Source organism: Lathamus discolor, chromosome 16 (genome assembly GCF_037157495.1).
Source record: "Lathamus discolor isolate bLatDis1 chromosome 16, bLatDis1.hap1, whole genome shotgun sequence".
Taxonomy (NCBI): domain Eukaryota; kingdom Metazoa; phylum Chordata; class Aves; order Psittaciformes; family Psittacidae; genus Lathamus; species Lathamus discolor.
In genome coordinates, this window is record NC_088899.1 from 5,783,839 (window position 1) to 5,802,029 (window position 18,191).

General features: G+C 45.7%; 1 protein-coding gene across 2 annotated transcripts in view; it reads right to left on the reverse strand.

The window, feature by feature from the left end:
* Positions 1-359: 359 nt before the first annotated feature.
* Positions 360-18,191, reverse strand: part of DVL1 (dishevelled segment polarity protein 1) — a 70,194-nt gene continuing 52,362 nt past the window's right edge. The window contains exons 6-15 of one of the 2 annotated variants that reach the window (XM_065696218.1): positions 16,165-16,258; positions 15,121-15,190; positions 14,240-14,379; positions 13,876-13,952; positions 13,319-13,386; positions 12,140-12,289; positions 9,207-9,338; positions 8,318-8,485; positions 7,676-7,882; positions 360-4,851 (exon numbers count right to left, since the gene is read on the reverse strand). In XM_065696218.1, the coding sequence (XP_065552290.1) occupies positions 4,448-4,851; positions 7,676-7,882; positions 8,318-8,485; positions 9,207-9,338; positions 12,140-12,289; positions 13,319-13,386; positions 13,876-13,952; positions 14,240-14,379; positions 15,121-15,190; positions 16,165-16,258 (1,510 nt within the window). In that variant the 3' untranslated portion in view covers positions 360-4,447. The remainder of the gene's footprint in view (positions 4,852-7,675; positions 7,883-8,317; positions 8,486-9,206; positions 9,339-12,139; positions 12,290-13,318; positions 13,387-13,875; positions 13,953-14,239; positions 14,380-15,120; positions 15,191-16,164; positions 16,259-18,191) is intronic. The other variant, XM_065696219.1, reaches the window with a different exon arrangement.

Sequence of the window (18,191 nt, forward strand, 5' to 3'; positions counted from 1 at the left end):
CACAAGTTCTGTGTCGGTGTATTACTCATTAGCTCAGAGCTACAGCTCTGATGAATGGCAGGGCCTTGTACCACATGTCATTTAACCTGCATGGAAGAGCCAGGCCTCTGCACTTCAATCATCTGTGACCTGGTTTAGTGATGAACACTGATAGGGTTCCTGTCATGCTTTGAACCGGAAGCACACCCGAAGTACCCTGGAATCCCAGAACTCCCAGTTGCCTATTGTTAGCTCCTGAGCATCCTCTCCTGTGAAGCGTCAGTGGGGCAGGGAAGAAAGAGCAAGAGTCAACCAGTCTTTCATCATTCTGGTACAAAAGATAATGCAGTAGTGCAAAGAACTGAAGACATACACTGTGGTTATCACATAAAATTAAAAGCTTTTTAGTGTTTAAAATAGCATTTACACATAAGCAGCTATATATTAACTATACAGACACTTGGGTTTTAATACAATATCTACAAAAAAGAATTCAATTATGCAATAGACATTTAACAGGAACAGTGCAGTCCATGCTAATAAGAGGTCACTCTTTGAGTAGAACCAATTCTAGAATAGGCGATAGTCTGGCGTTTCATCATTTAAAATCAGGTAACTCTGTTCCTCTACTGTACATAAAATTCTTTACATGGATTTCTAATCACTGATTAGAATTAATAATTTTAAGTCAATCTTATTACAATCCAGTTAAATGCAAACCAAAAACAATTACATCAGCTCATGAGCTGTCAAGTCTCCAGATGGGACTGCCCATTTCAACAGAACAAAAACAACAGCAAAAGTCAATGTCTGTGCATCATTGCTTGCCATCCAATAGACCTTTGGATAAAGTGTCCAGGGGATTCTTACCTTGGAGAAGCAGATTTATTAACAGGAGGTAAAAGACAATTGCAGTGCTTTTAAGACTATTTGCCAAAACACCTTACTCCTCAGAGTTAATACACTGGCTGGGTACAACTACCCCTATAGTACTACCTCCTCTGGACAGGAGACATCACCCCAAAGTGTTTGCTCACCCTCTTCTATGATCTTCCAAACGTACCTGTTAGTCCTTGTGAAAAGTTACTGGCACCAACACATGCAGAGCGCAGGCAGATGGCGAGGGTCCCGCTTCCAGAACGAGAATGGCAACTATTTAAGGCTCCTGTTTTGAGGCTGTTTCAGTGCCCTCCACAGCAAACCCACAACTCCCCACTGTGGTTACAAGGCACAGGTCAAATTCTAGAGCCCAGCCAGCACCACTTGACGTTAAAATCAGAGTAAAGATTTAGGTCCTGGTGAGAGGAACGGGATGCCAGCCCTCAAACTTCCTTCCGCCTGGCTCAGTACTTCCTATTGTGAGCAGCTTCAAGGGCATCAGTGGCACTTTCTTCTACAGGCAGTACAGTACCCAAGAGGAGAAACTCGCACAGTTAAGCCCCCTTGCTGCAAAGACACATGCCCATGCACTGAAAGCCAAGGGTGAGATTTGGGATACCTCCTGTCCCCGTTCACTTCTGAACATTAAGAGCTGGCACTGGTTCAGGCCTAACCTTCCATTCACTCAAACCAGCCTCTCCACTGTACAGGGCAGGGAACTCAAGCTTTTGTTTTACACACAGTGGCCATTCTGTATTGCACTGTTCACGGGAGGGTCATTTACATTCTCCTACTGCTCTCTGTAAAGGGCAGGTTCTACACACTCCACAGTATTACCCAACCAGCACATCTGTCAGTACATTCAGAGCACCCAGCATTTGCCTGAAATGGATTCCTGCTTGTGGGTGAAGCTATTTCAGGCTGGATTCAGCAGCCTGATGTCCTCAGCTTTCCCACACCTATGTTAGGGACTGTCAGCCTCATCCCAGAGTTACCCACAAACACACAAGTATATAACACAGTCGTTTCAACGTAGCAGCATAGACCAGCAAGACACAGAAGAGATTCTGCCAACAGCGTAACAACGAGAAGACAAATAAAACCCCAGGAGGTGTGTAAACTCTTGCAAAGACATAAGGAAATTAAATAGGTTTCTTCCATGGGTGAAAGCTCAGCCCCCAGCTTTAATCCCTTCTGGAAACAGCTTACTAAAAAACAACCCTTTTCCTCCAGCCCTGGAAGTTCTGCCTGGAGACAAAGCGGGCCAGAAACATCCTAATACAGAAGAGATGAGAGACGTTGAAATTCATTTAAGAGTAGAACCGCAAGTGATTGTCAGTAAAGTCACAGACTCCTTAACAGCGCCTCCTGGAGACACAGCACATTACAGGATTCTTTCACCCTGATTTATCCCATTGCCTGAAGTGTCAATCTGTCAGAACAACTTACTGAGTGCAGCCGGCATCTTTGCTGTGTTATTGGAAGGAGGAAGGGAAAAGAAGGATCCTGTTGCCCAGTCGAGCTTTGGGTAGCGTCATTCCTTCGAAGGAGCCACCACCACCTCTGCAATCTGTGTTAGCACCATTTTCAGGAACACGCTGTAGCTTTTGTAAAGCAAACTGCCCCAAACCACTCAGCTCATTTAGAGGTAACCAGAGTACCCGGCCTGAGTGCCGCAGCTTCCCCAATGCCTACATCCCTCTGGAAGTCAGACATCAGTCTCCAGAGGCATGTGAAACTGTTACTCTGACTCCTGTAAAAGGGATGCGTTTACACACAGACCTGTAGTAAGAAAAGAAGCAGGGGAAAATGCAACATACCAAAGGGACAGGTGGAAGAGTGAAGGGTAAAAACCTCCATGTATGAAAACCGCAGGTACACAGTGAGAGAGACACGTTCTCTTCTGACATTCATGTTGGACAGCCACGCTACCCATAAAGCAGGGAACAGAACAGAAAGAAGCTTCTTACCAGCGAAGAAAAGGCTTATATACAGTAAAGACTGATTTAAAAGCACCTGCCCTAAGACCTGCCAGAAGCAGGTATCTCACAAAAGAGGACTTAACTGAGGCACGGCCCCATGGTCAAATGCCACTAAGTGCAGCTGAACACATAGTTCCCATTAGATGAGCCACTGGAACAGTGTGGGTGTGCTCTCACCATGCCCTCATCCAGATACTTGAGAAAGGCTTCTTAAACATCAGTGAAAGCTCCTGAACATCCTTTATCCAGCATCCATAGCCTTAGAGTGAAAACCAGAGTAATGGGGATATACAACAGCAGCTGCTTAAGTCGGAGCTTCCCAGCAGGAGCTTTAGCATGGGGCTCACTCTGTGTCAGGTATAAAGGTTCATTCATTGTACCATTTATGAGCTGTTCTCAAAACAGCCTCTCACCTCGCTGCTAACAGCTATAGCCCCCATCCCTTGGGTAACACTGCCATTGGGATTAGACATCTCCAGGGTCCTATGGCAAACAAAAAGAGAAAGATACTGCTCAGAAACAAAGAGGAGAAAAAGAGGTGATTAAAATGAATAGCCATGTCCCAGTGGGAGCCAGGATTTACCTGCATCTCTGCTAGAGTGGGATAAATATCTGCCTTCAAAAGGGAAAAGCTGCAGCTACACTGAGAATCGCGTGGCTGCAATTGTCCTGTTGGCGTGGAAACACCTTTTACAACCTGCAAGCAAGTGCATAATATGACCAGAAGAAACAGTCACATCTGTCAGCAGGGATGTGTCTGAAATGCCCAGACTGCAGCTACAAAGTCACTATCAGGATACTAAATGAGATAACTTTACAAGTTCTGCACAATGAACACATACAGCAGCAAGACTCCAGCACTCCCTTGATAGAGTATCTAAAACAAAACCCCGAAGAAAACCAAAGGAAGATTGATTTATACTCCCTAGTCAGCAGAAGAAGGCAGCCACAACTTTGCCTTCTGCTAGGAATCGGTTTGAGCCTGCTCCTTTCCAAGCACGTGTTGCCTTGCGGGTACCACGGCTGCGTAGAGTGCTGATGTGCATCCAAGAAAGAGCATGACAAGGCAGTATCACAGATACCAGCCAGCGGTCAGTTTTTGCCTTGTAAGAGGAAAAAGCAGGGAAAAATAAAAGTGCTCCTATGCATTACTGGAAATTTAGAAGTCATGGGAAAGAACAGTCCTTGGATCAGCCCAAAAGATACACTAATTGCATTGAAGTAGGTGCCACAATTACCAAAGCTCATTAAGATGTGAATATACACCAGCCATTCACAACCGAAAACAAGGCGGTGGGGGGGGGGGACGGGACACCAAACCCAGGATGAAGAACAGACGCCATCGGTTCGCTGATATTTAACAATCCCAGGAGCTACCGTTGTTGCTGTTGTTCCTTTTGGTGGGGATTTTGTGTGGTTTTTCTGCTTTGCTGATTTTTCTGCAACACAGCTGCAGCCTAGGAAGGGGTGACATGCAAGACAGCCAAGGTTCTTCCATCACGCGTTCGACACTGACCACATTGCCCACCCAGCCCCAAAACAATCCCCGCCCCCCCCCCCCCCCCCCAACAAGCCCTTCCCCAAGCAGAGTCTGAAGGCACTTCCTCTCACATGATGTCAACAAAGAATTCACAAGGGTTGCCCATAGCCTTCTGGAAGGACTGCCGGCTCCCCGTCAGCTCCGGAGGCACGGAGCTCAGTTCCCTTACGGGGGGCCCTCCGGGGGGACCGCTTGTCCCATAGACTTTGGAGCCCAGCTTGGGGAGGTTGTAGAGGGGTGGCACTCCTGGAGGCCCATAGGAGTGGTGGCTTCTCTCGCTGTGGGTGGCAGAGCCGTGGCTCCGGTGGCTGAGCTGGCTGAGGGGCCGCTCGCGCCGCACGCCGCTGGCACCGCTGCGCGCGGTGTGGTCGGACTCGCTGCCGCTGCCGTTGGACTTGCGGTCCTTGTCCCTGCCAAGGGCCCTCCTGCTGGTCTCGCTGGTGCTTCGGTTCGAGCCGCTGCTTTTGCTTCCTAAAGGCCATGGGTGAGAAGGGATACATGGAAAAAGAGGAATTAGCTCACGTTCGCTGGCGGCTCCTGCATCAACCGATGCGGGTATGAGCGTTGTAATGGCAACAGTGATGACAAACCCAGGTCCGAAGTTGGTGGCTTATGGGATTCAGCAATGACAGCTGGTAGAACAAAGCTGACAAGGTTGTGCCATGCACAGGTACACGTAGACACCTCAGAGCTTGCACAGTGAAAGCAGCAGCTAGCCCAGAACCAGAACTGAAAGCCATCTGCCCTGCTGCCTCCCCACCGACTGCAGGGAGGGGAGGAGCAGCAACAGAAAGGAGAAGCAGACATTTGGGTTTTGACTCAAGCAAACAAGGGTCAGTGTAGTTGTAACTGTCTCTGGTACCTTCTATGGGCAAAAGCTTCCCAAAAAGAAACTCATTTGCCTTCTCTATCATCCTTGGTCATGCCAAGGACAAGCCACCTGAGGTTAACTGATGTCCTGTCAAATCATAGGATCCAGGTTGGAAGGGACCTCAAGGATCATCTGGTCCAATCTATCTTAGCAAAGTATGACTTCTGTTGGCTTCATTGGAGATCTTAATATGGATTCAGCTGCCTCCACTACAAAGATTCATTAAGGTGAGCTTTCTGAAGAGGTAGGTGCTCCCTGAGCTGTCATTTCCAATGTCTCATAACAATCTTGTACTAACAATGAAGAGAGGAGAAACTACCTGTCAGCAGGTCAACTGGTACAGCCTTGCTCCAAAGACCACCACAGAGATCACCTTCAAGAAGGACCTCTGTAAGCTCTCCAGTGTGGCACATGTTCACAGTGGAAGAAAATGGATAGTTTAACCCTTCCACAGCAAATGTGCCTCTGTCTTTACCTCCTGATGCGTTCTGTTGCCAAACACTGCATTAATCTCAAAACATATGACATCCAGTGGGCTCTGGAGCAGGGCTCTCGTTCACCAGATGCATTCAGCTATGATCTAACTTTGCACATAGAAGAGAGAGTCCAGAAGAAACCCAGTTCTAACACTCTATATTGAGAGTGCCCAATGCAGTCTCATGTCCTACTCTTAATACCTGTCTGAGACATTTGGGCAGTGCTCCAGTGCCTTTCAGTATATGGAGCAGTGAAAGAGCACTGGTAGATAAATGCAATCCACATGGACAACATCACTAATAAATCAGGAGCTGGGATTATTCATTTATTCATTGTACGAAGGGCAGTGAGGAGAGTGGTGATGGGATATTCCCATCTCACTCACAGATGAGGTACCTGATGCCATTCCCTCTGCAGCTGCTGCAGCACAGTCACACAGGAGCCAGACAGGTTGACAGGCTAATACCACACTATTGGACTATTGTATTGAGACAGGTTGAGGGTCCAAGACAAGTAAAAAGGGAAAAATAAAGAATAAGAAAAAAATACAGCTAAACATTTGGGTCACAAGAATCTAAATGATCATGCTGTGAATTCATTGTTATGGAGGCATTTGAAGCTTACCAATCCCCTAGAGTCAGCCATTCCTCTATGAATCCTTCAGTCTAATGCTTGCTCAGGACAAAACAAGGGAATAACAGTTACAAACAAGAAACAACACAGAAGTGTAGTTTCCAAAGAAGAACAAGTGTTGAAACCCTTCAAAACTGAACACCTTGGTGCCTTTCACAAGGCTCTCTTTAGCCAGTAACACAGGTCGCATGGATGAAATACCAAACCTTTCCTATTCCAGCAGCAGAGATCTCATGATCCCACAGAAACACATCATCACATTCTTCCCAGTACAAGCAGCTTGCAGATCTAAAAGCTTTGGCTACCCCTGTGAGCCTCCTCACAGACACTTCTTAGTTTGAGATAAGGTGGGCTCAATAGGTCTAAAAGTTCCTGCTAGGGAACTGTTCTGCAGCCTCTGACTGGTTGTGGTTAACAAGAAGAAGCTGCATCCAAGTTACTGGATGTTCACCACAAAAACACAGAGAATCCTCACCCTTGCTTTAATGGCAGCATTTCCAAAAGCAAAACTCACTCTGGAGATGATTCTAAAACTCCCCAGACCATCTGTACAGACAAAAACCACATCATTTTTATTTAGTGAGGCTTGAAAATGAACCCAAAGTTATCCTAGGGCAGGAAAGGAGGAGGTCAGGTTTTCAATCCATGCAGTATTACCTTCTTTGCCCTGTCATGTATTACAAAAGAGACTCTCCTCCCTGTGAGCAGTGTTTCAGCCCTGTAAACCATCTGCTGGCCACCTCAGGCTTGTCTCACATGAGAAAACGGAGTGATTTTCCTTTTGTACTGAGCACTGAAATGAAAGCCAAGCACCCCTCGGTTCTAATCCCCGTTCCATCAGCAACAAAATGGCCTAATTTCTAGCAACATCAAGTGCCCCACTGTTAGCAATGGCTCTGACCTCTAAAAGGGGGGCAATAGTTTACCTGTTTTAACAGGGTGGACAACTGAGTCATTAATGTTGGCCTGATCAGCATTATCCAAGCACTAGTTAAGATCAGCATTATCAAAGCACAGATGCCCATACTACCAGCTTGGCTCTAGCTCCCACAGGCATTTTGCATGGGGTTCAGAATTACAGCACAACTATAACCAGCATCTTTTCCATCCTATTCTGTTCTACTGACTCAGTTAAAGCATCACTGGCAGTTTCAATACAGAGCTGAAAGGCTAACTCACTCCATCACATACACAGAATCCATGCAGGTAGCACGCAAATCCACAAGACAGGAGCACAGACAGCACAAAGGAACTCAAGCAAATGGTTAGGGGTAATGACAGCTGTAGGAATAAATCCCAGATGAACCAGCTTACCTTCACTTTGCTGGCTCCCCGCACTGCCGCTTCCATAGCTAAAGCCTGGGTCTTGGTACGCTGGTGGAAAACACGGAGGGGGCAGAGGATACTGATAGGGGTATCCTTGGCCTAACGGCCAGGGAGCAGCAGGATGTGGAAGTGGAGCAAGGGTATCCTGATCCGAGGCTCCGCTGGAACCATTGTTAAGGTTCAGTGCAGCCATATCTGGAAAAGAGAGAAAAGGTGAAGGTTCTGTCCTTACCCAGCAGCTGGCTCCCGCACATTAACAGCATCAACAGGGACCAGAGGGACTCAGCCCCCAGGGATCACTCAAAACACCGCCAGACATCAGTATTTGGCCACTGGTACCAAGGTATCTTTCCAGCATTTCCATAATGAGGAATCATCCCCATTTTACAGCTTGGAAACGGAGTGTGACTGACAAGCAGGAAGTCTGTGGCATCACCAGAAATAAATCCTGCTTTCTTGAGCCTCAGTGCAATGCCCTGTTTGCTAAGTTCATCCTCTTCCAAGTGATCTAACAGGAATCACCAACCTCTTATCCTGCAACTTCAGAACACCCACTTGTGGATTCTCTCTCTGTGCATCCCATGAGCAGACCACACACACCTCTTTGCCCTTTACAGATGAGGAACTTACTGCCACAGAGGTCTCCAAAGACATAATAGCACTGCTCTGAGAAGGTGATTTTGTTCACAGTGTGCCTGAGGTAGCCGTGTTTTAACATGCTGCTGGCGTATTTGCGTGCCTCTCGTCGGTCTTTGAAGCCTTCCACGTGTGTGTAAAGCCAGTCAACCACATCTGCTCCTAAAACGGGAACACGCAGAGGAGACCCAGGATCAGCAGAGGCAAATTGAGCTTTATGAGCTTCTCATGTTCACATTATCACATAGACCCCTAGTACTGAATAAAAATTTAACAGGCAGCGATCTTGTTGCAAAGAGTTTAAAAGATCAAAGACTCAGCCTGACTGCTGAAGTAGTTACACCAAACATCAATAAAGCAAGCAAAGAATCATCTCGCATCCATTTGAACACTACATTAACAGTGACACCAAGTAAGCGCACAGAAAATGCCACAGTTTCATTGTTCAACCCCTTCTGAGCTGCAGTAATGAAAATGACACAGGATTTACAGAACGAAAGTGACTGGAGAGTCATCTTCGTCCAAAGTCCTGGATTCCAACCCCTTTCTCAGCAAAGGGTAACTACAACCCAGACTGACTAAATGGTAGCACTTCAGGCCACAGGGCAATGAGAATCAAAGGCAGACCTGTGGTAATTTAATTAAGATGCTTTATTAAGGCTGTGTGGCTGCCTGGAACATGCAGTAGTTTTGGCTGTCCAGGCTCAAACATGAGTTATCAGTTTTCTTCTGTCTCACTTAAGAGTGGCTCACAAATCCCAAGTCAAGGGAATCTAAGAGGTCATAGACAGGGAAAAAGAAGTTCATTTAAAGATAGTTCCTTCAGCCTATTTCCTAAACCCCACTGATTTCTTCCCCCCCAGCATCCCTTTGAGCTGCTTACCTATCACTGCATTGGAGATGGTAATTTTCAACCACATCCTGTCCCGAATTTCAAGGCCTGAGTCTGGTAGCTGCATCACCTTGACAATAGTAGCCATGTCACTCTTCACAGTTAAGGGAGATTCTTCTAATTCTAAAAGAGAGAAAGGTCACATGCTTCCTTGAAATGAAACAAGTCCTGAAACAACTTCTCAGCTCCCGGTTTGGATGACACATTTCCAGTTTACCCCCAGATGCAAAACCAGACCCAAAGGTTCCCAAATGCACCCTCATCAATGGCATCAATTGTAAACTTCACACCAATTCTTCACAGATTGTGCTCAGTGCAACCAGTTCAGTCATTGAGGTGCTGAGTCCCTACGTGTCTTGACTTCAGGTCAGTGCTGCACTCCTTCAACCCATGAAGGCCATGAACAGCCTCTGCCCACCCAACAGTTCAGTGCAGTGAATGCAAAACTCTGCAGGATAAGGTTTTCTGGCTTGTTGTTTAGCTTTTGAGTTAATTGTCAGGACCAATGCCCATCTACACAGAGAAAGATGACAACCATGTCTCAATCAATGTCCATTTGGGTATTTAGAGAGCTGGACATCAGCATAACTGGGGAGAGCTGAAACTGGAACAGAAAGCTTCCATCATCAGGGTAAAGGCTAGTGGTTTCCTTCAAAATAAAGCCTCCAGGATCCCAATGGTGGCAGCTTTACAAGGTAATAACTCACTTAGTGCAGCATTACTTTGTCCTGCACCTTTCTTGCAGAACACTTCAAATACTGCTACTCCCAGCTGCAGTCATCACTGCTCAATCCATACTTCACACACTCTTGAGGCAGAGCAGCCTCATCAGGGGCTTCGTACTTTGCTTATTGATTGTCATAACAGAACCAGAAGAGGGCTGAGATTCACCCCGCTCAACTGAGGTGCCTACCAGAGGAGTCCAGTTCTTTTAGAAACTCCTCTGCCATACAAACTGGCACCTATCTTGAAAGCCCAGTAGGATGAACCTAGGTTCAAGAGCCCACCAGCCTTGTGTTCTGCACAGTACTCAATCATCCTGACTATGTTCTTTGGATACAGCACCTCCTTCCTGCTCCCATCTTCTCAGCCCAGCAAAACTCGTGTTTTCATGAGTTGAGCATATGTATCCTGTGTTTTCAGACCATTCCAGCAGGAATTCAGAAGCCCTCCTCCCCTCGCTTCTCCCAGCTCCCAGATCACCCACCTTTCAAAGCACAAGGGAACCGATTTTGTTCTTTTCCAGCAGCCCCAAACTTTGATAAGAGGCACAACAAGCATGAAGCAATGAGAGCTGAAAATGCTTCTTTCAATACGTGCGCTGCTAAAATGCACATAAACATCCCAGAGCATCTCTGCACGCAGTTTCGGTACTTCCAAAGCTTGAATAAACAGAGTTTGCTTTTGCTTTAAGTTAGTTTGGTTAGTGGCAAAAAGCAACATGTTTGTCTGGGGGTGGAAAAAGCCCAAGACACCAATATTCAAGTAAAGAATGTGGGAAGCAACAGATTGTATTTTCTTGGAGACCTGTGACCTGCATATAAAGAACAACACTGGCCAAGGCAGAGTTCAACACTCACAGACCACTGCAAGAGAATATTCTCCTGCATCAGCCAGAACACTGCTGAGGAATAAGATATTCTTAAAGCAATAATCACTATGAAACACCTCAGTCTGCCTTGGTTTGCATAGTCCTGTTTCTGAACAAAACGAAGAGCTAGCACAGAGTGACTCCTACTGGGCGGTGGTGATTTGTACAGCCCCAGAATCTCAGCTGCTTTAATCACTAGCACCAATGTGATAGTGGCTGTGCAAAGGCTTCAGATACAACTTCGCTTTGGATCTGGAAACTGGAGGGCAAAAGAATGCCAGTCAGAAGGGAAGCAGTTCTTTAGTCCATTTCCATTATCCTGGCCTTGCTAGACAAAGTAAAACAGGAGACATTCACAGTGCTTCAAACAAGGACCCATGAAACAGACTTGTCTAAGATGACTCTATTAATTCACTGCTTCCCCTTTCACAGTCAGACACTGTAGAACAGATATGATATTTGTTTCAAACACCAGTGACTCTGGCCTCAGAGGATCTGAAACAGAATCCTGAACACGAAAAGCGAGAACCCCCATGTTGCAGGAAGCTCTCGGTTCTCTGAGATATCAGTGCACAGCCTCTCCTCTCCTCTTCCATTCCTCCCCAACTCTGTCTTTCCTGTCAAAGAGGTTCACACAACAGGTACACTTTGTACCTGGGGCTCTGAGGTGCTGCCTGCCCTGTTCTGGGGGGTAACAGGACTGAACTGTGCTAAGCAGAGGGTCACAGTAAGGGTCAGGGGTCCTCCGCATTTTCTCGCATTCAGGAAAGGAAACACTGTCAGTCACTGGCATAGAAATGAGAAGCTGTCTCCAGAAATGTGGTTCTGCTCCCAAATAACCTTTATTTTAAAAGTAGGATTGAGGGGCACATTACATTTGGTTTTTCCTCATTCAATTAATTGTAGAAGTATAAAAAAGTATAAAAGAAGGCTATATGAATAGCAGTGGAAGATTTCCTATGTGATACACCACTACCATCATTATCCAGTGACATCTACCTGAAGTAAATCATGTCAATTCATTAAAAAACAGTCAAATGCAAGGAGGAAGATCTCACGTTCATCTAAGGGTATAAAGGTGGAAACCTGCCTTGTTAACTTTAAAAGGGACCAGAAGCCACCTCTTCCTGAATGTGAACCACTGGGTTAACTTCTGACTTCAGAGAAAGGTTTTATGCTCCCCACAAGAATCACAGATTTAAGAAAGCATTCAAGAGTTGTGTGGTGCTGTCGTTTTCATGGTGCTTGTGGCCGGGGTTGGGTTGTGCACAGCTCTGCACTGCTGGCCCCGAGCAGAAGGCACCTGCCCTGTGCTGGCCGCAGTGTGACTTACTTTCCGAATCGGGAATTGAGCTTGTTAGTGAGGAGCTGGTAGATGTGGTGATGCTCATGGAGGGGCTCATACCGTAACGGGGGTACGCTCCCGTCATGGCTGTGGTATGAGAGATCCACGCTGCAGGGTCAATTGGCCTCACTGGTTCAGCTGCAAAACAACCAGGCAGGGAGAAAGAGAGACATGGAATCAGGCTGGCAATAAACACAGAGACCTAGAGGAGAAGGAATGGTTTAGGGTACACAAGTCCTGATAGCACAACTGAGATCGCCCCAGCATAAGGGAACAAAAAGCACCTTGCCAGCAGTAGCTGGATTCCTCTAGCAATTGTATATAACATAGTAGGATAAAACCATGACACTCCTATTCCTGTAGCTGCAGTAGGACTGAGGTATTCCCCTATGTGGGAAAGAAGCTATGAGTCCAGTACTAATATTTCACTATTATTGCATACAATGAGATAGAGATTCTCATTTCACCATGACATGAAGTACGACCAAATGCTTTGCCTCAAGTGATGGGAAGTTCTCTCCCTACTTCTAAGGGTCTTGGATCCAAAATAACCACTCAGAAAGTGAATCTTCTGCTGAAGGTGAATCAGAACAGCAGCTTTAGAGCTCTGTATTTGCAGAGATGAAGCATCACAGACTTTCCCTCTCAATGTTTTCAGCAGCCACAATGAAACCTTTTAGGACTGGCACAGCCTCTCAAGATAAATAGGTAAGACATAAAAAGACCAGTTGAAGAGACCAGTGTTGGTGAAAATTACACTCAGACTTTAAGAAGAGCACATAGCAGGTCATTTATAAAGTTGGGATTTTTCTTATGATTCCTAAGGACTTTAACTGGGTGAGCTCCCACAGTCTGCACCAGGCCATTGCACTAATTTCAATGGACAATACTATCCTCATCTTCTTGGAAGGACTGGTAACACCCTGGTTTCAGTATCCTAAGCAGAGCACTCACCAATAGGAGGCATCTGTGTGTTTGACACGAGCACAGATCTTTTATAGCTACTGAACGGATCTCAAACCCCTGCCTCCCAAAACAAACACAACCCAACTTAAAAGTACCAAACTTGCAGGGAATGGCAATCTGTTAGAGGCCAAAATAGCTGAAAATACCCTGGACCTTGAGGGCTCCACAAGAACCCAGCAAAGAGCACAAGTATGTACTCACCCCTGGGGATGGTGAAATAACTCCTGGGAGTAGGGTCCCAGCATTTGGCTACTGTTAGGCTGATAGGTCTAGGAAGAAAGAAAACAAGGGTGACTCAACTCTCCCTACAGAAGTTGTAACTGCTACATGAGCAGTTGAGCTCATGAGCTCTCTAAAATGAACGTATTCCTACCCAACAGCTGCCAAGTACATTCTCAGAATGCTTTTGAGATGCTTGTCCAAGTATTTTCAGTACTAACAGGTACCAGGATGGTGCTGGTTTTGCATAGATCATGAGCACTGCTGCTGAAATCTGGTCAAACGATCAGCTCTTGAGATATTAAAACACCCATCACATAAGCAAATAGTGCTACTGAAACCAGGCAACTCCTAATTTGTGTTGGCTTCGGCTGGCACACTGGAACCAGTCTCACCTACTCATCATTTACACCAAGACGTTCAGAGTTGAGAGAAGTTGGCTGCTTTTTGAGCTCAAAATGCTGATTTCTCTGAGGCTTGCCCAACACCAACAACTGCAGATGGAGGAGAAGCAACGAGAGATTTGGGAAGATGCTCACCCTGGTTTGGAGACTATTTCCCGTAACACCCGAACTGCATCATCGTTGCTCATGTTCTCAAAATTGACATCATTCACCTGCAATGTTGCAGAAAGCAGAGGTCAGAAAGTGAAAGACACTTTCATTATCTCTTTCCAATGTTATTTACCTTAGAACTGTTCCCATTCCTCTGAGCAGCTGCAGATATGCTGCTTCTCAGAGCTCACAAAGAATTAGAGTTCAGTGATAACAGTATTTGTGTCACATTTCTCCGCGTATGAATGAATGCTGTTAACTGATACCGAAGCCCATTGATCTGGTGGGATGTCTGAGCTGAGCCACCGATGTACAAGCCCTCAGCATGTATGTTTGAACATGGACCAACCTGCAGAAGCATGTCTCCTGGCTCAATTCGGCCATCTGCTGCCACGGCCCCTCCTTTCATAATAGAGCCAATGTATATGCCACCATCACCCCGGTCATTGCTCTGTCCTACAATGCTGATTCCCAGGAAGTTGTACTTTTCTATATAGATAGAAAGTGGAGGGGAGCAGGGGGGGAAAAAGCAAACAAAGTGATTGATAGTGAATAGATAACATCATGCTACTTCAGGTTTGAAAACTCAGTTCTCTCAACACATCAGCAAAGGCCCTGTCTGACTCACAATTAAGTTGCCCTATTGGCATGTGTCTGCCTGGCACATTCAGCGAAAGGCAGCAGGAAAACACTGCTGAAGACATTATTTTTCCATATGGGACACTGAAAAGTTACATTCAAAACATCACCAGGAGAAACGACATTGAAAAGACATGTCTACACCTAGAAATTAGGCACCCCATCAGCATTAGGCAACGTTTTTTCCACACCTCAGAGTGGCTGGAAGGATTTGGTGTTACTGAAAGGTGCTGAGTTGGCAGCTCTGCACTATGAAATGTGTGAGCAGCAGAAACGCAAACCTTCTACTCTTGCTCCTAAATGCCTGACCCCTTACCCTTCCTAGAAACAAGAGCAGAGCTCCATATCCTGGAATTCCAGCTCCTTCCCTGGGCTTCTCGGAAACAATATTAATCTGCTTGTGCAAACAGCTCAGAGCTATCCAGTACTGGACTGGGAATTCAGTAGCAGCTCTCAACTACCATTCCCTCTAGTCCAGTTGGCATCCTTTCAGATGAAGGAGCCTTCTACTGGCTCCAAAGGCCACTACATAACAAAATACATCCGTGTCACTTGAAATTCATCATTAAAAAGCATTGCTTATGCTCTTACCCATGTTGAGTGTGACAGTGATGATGTTTAGGGACATAGTGGAATCAGTGATGCTGCTGAACGAAGACGACTGCAAAATACAACAAAAATTCTCAAGGTTTTAAATGGCTCAGAATAAAGACATCAAAAGTAACCATTGAGGATGAATTCAGTGGGCATTGTTTTATAGGTTCCCATCTGGAAAGTATCCAGAAACCATTGTTCTTCATTTAGAAGCTGTAAGGAAAGAAAGCTGAACATAATATGCACTTTCTCCAAAGATTTGTTTAAATACACACAGAGCAAGTTCCTGCATTCAGGTTTCTCAACTGCACTTCCCGTTGCATCGTTTCTGCTTCCTGACTCCATGACTGAGAGGCAGGCATTTAAATAGCTAAGTGCCCAGTGTAGTGTGAATTATTACATCCACAGTTCCTCCCTTAAGAGGAGTGAACAACACACGATCCTTCAGGCACTGAGAAGGCAGACGCTCCCTCCCTCCAAAATGAAATACAAATGTGCTTATCAAATACCTTCTAAAATCAGTTCTTGTGATAAAGTGTATATATACCAATTCTTTCATCTGTAAACACTGATATTTATAGGAGAACAGAACAGTTACTTCAAGCATGTCATTTGGACCATCCTCATTCTGTTACCGTAGGACTAGCCCAGGAAAGGGCAAGAAAAGAGATCTGTGATTTCCTATGCTCTTATTTCTCCTTCCAGCAGAGTGCAAGTCTCAGCAATTTATACATTTAAAACCACAGACACCCCTTGCCCACATCAGCCAGAAGCATAATGGAGGTTCTCCTGCAAGAGGCTGGTTTTGGAAGAGAAAACAAGAAATGTGATCCAGTAAAAGCAGAAAGGGAGAGGAGAAATGAGTCTCGACTCTAGCGCTGCAGAGCTTCACATGTTAGAGATTTAACCCAGGATAGACTGGAGCCAAAGGGAGCATCTCCAATGAATTCAACAGGGCACAAACCCCTTCTGGATCCCTTCCTCATGCTACACTCACAAATCACAGTTCACCTCCTTGGAAAATGATGATGCCAACCTTACCCTGTCAATTTGCCGCATCCTTTGTTTCCTCCTCCTGCGTTTATGCTTCCGGATGAGCCGGGATGAAGTACTTTGCTCAGTGGAGCTACTCAACCTGAGGGAAATTGAGAGTAAATGTCACCTCTGTCAAGCTGAGCCATTTGCATGTCTCTGCACCCTGCCGAAAGAAAGAAGGCTGCTTCCTAAGAATGCAGGAGAAAACAAACCAGACAAGACACCATCAGCCAGCTCACAAGGTATTGCTGTGCTTGTTGCTGGCTTGCTGCTCAGCCCCGGTGTGCTGTGTCTTAGCCTCCGCCTAGGAGTGCAGAGAAGAAACCAGCTGAACTACAGCAGGGATTAGAGAGCATAATTGACTGACTTACTTTCTTTTCAGAGCAAGACTGAGTGCAACCCACACCTCAAGAGGCATACATCACCCTGATTTAACCACCCAAAGGGCAGAGGTTGCTGCCTTCCACTACTTGCAAGGTGGTCCCGAGTCCAGGCCCAAAGGAAAGGGCACGCTAAGAACAGCCATACGTTAAACAGTGATTTTATCTCTGCTCTGAGAGGACAACACGAAGAATCTACCCTGTCAATGGGAACTTAATGTAAGGGCTTGATTTCAATGAAATAAAGCAGCAGTTGCTAATAGCTACTACCAAATAGCAACAGGAATAGTGAATAGGATTTACCTCTACATATTCTGCCAGGTTTATTTTGTTGTGGGTTATTTTTCAGGCTCTTTGAACTTGTAGAACCTCAATGTGCCACATTCTACAGAGAAATGCTTAAGATCCCCCTAAGAGTTAGGAATGTTAATCACTCTCATTTTGCAGATAGAGGACTGAGACACAGAAAAGACATAAATGGATTTGCCCAAATTCATTTCAGAAGCCTGGAACAAAGCCTAGATTTCAGATACGTAACACCACAGAGACAGCTCTATGTATTATGTTAAGAATAGCAAAACAAAGACACAGTAATGCTCCATCATTAGCTAAGGTTAAAATACTCGCCCCTATGCAACACAACTGAACTGGCATTGTCGCAAAGCAAACAGTGCCAGTCTTTTTCCTTAGTCTCCATGTCCTTGTCTTCAAAGGGTGAGCCACGTGCAGGAATGTGAGAATACCTCAAGCAAAACTGGATACCAGCAACTTCAAAAAGAAGACGACAACCCAGCACACTGGGAAACCCATCCTGCATCAGGGAGTGTGTTTTAGCCAAGCGGAATGTTAGAGATGATGGAACTGCTCAGAGGGTGTGAATCTCCTGCCATTCCCTTTGTGCTCACTAAACTATTTCAGGCATGTTAACCTCACACACTCCTTTTCCCCCTCCCAGCAAGGCAAATTAAAGAGCCAAGAGGTGGTATTTTCAAAAGAGATCAACAAGTTGATAGTCCTCCATCCATGCAAACAGCTCACAGCACCTGGTTTGCTGAGGGTTCACCTTTTCAAGAGGAAAAATACAGAGCTCCCTGAGGCAGGGATCCCAAAACTGGATTTCTTCAGCATTCACCACTCGTCTTGAAAGCACTGGCAAAGGCTGACACAAACCCCTCCTCCTATGGTTTATTATCAATATTCTCCTTATCCTTATCTCCTCTCTGATTTCATTCTCTTCCTCTTCTCTCCCAGAATGTTTCATCAGTAGGATTCAGGTAAAACTTCCCAGCACACACCAGTTGAGAGGAATGTGAAGACAGGCATGTGGCTCATCACACTGAACCTGCCTGCTTTTGGACAGCAAAAAGGAAAGGAGGCCAAAGACTGGGGGAGCTTTTCTGCATAAGCCCAAGTCAAACAACAGGATACCTTCAAAGGCTTTTGGGAGATGGGATATTTTTTGGCTTTATCCCAGTGTGCATCACTCCAGGAATATGCAATACTTCCTGCCACCAACCCTTCTTGAATGGCATCCTCTAATGGTTACTGTGGATAAAGAGGATTTATTAAATTCATACATTAGTTTACTCCTCCATTAATATTCTTCCTGATCCCAGAGAGCACAGATTGCTGCCTGCCAAGGCAGACTGGCTA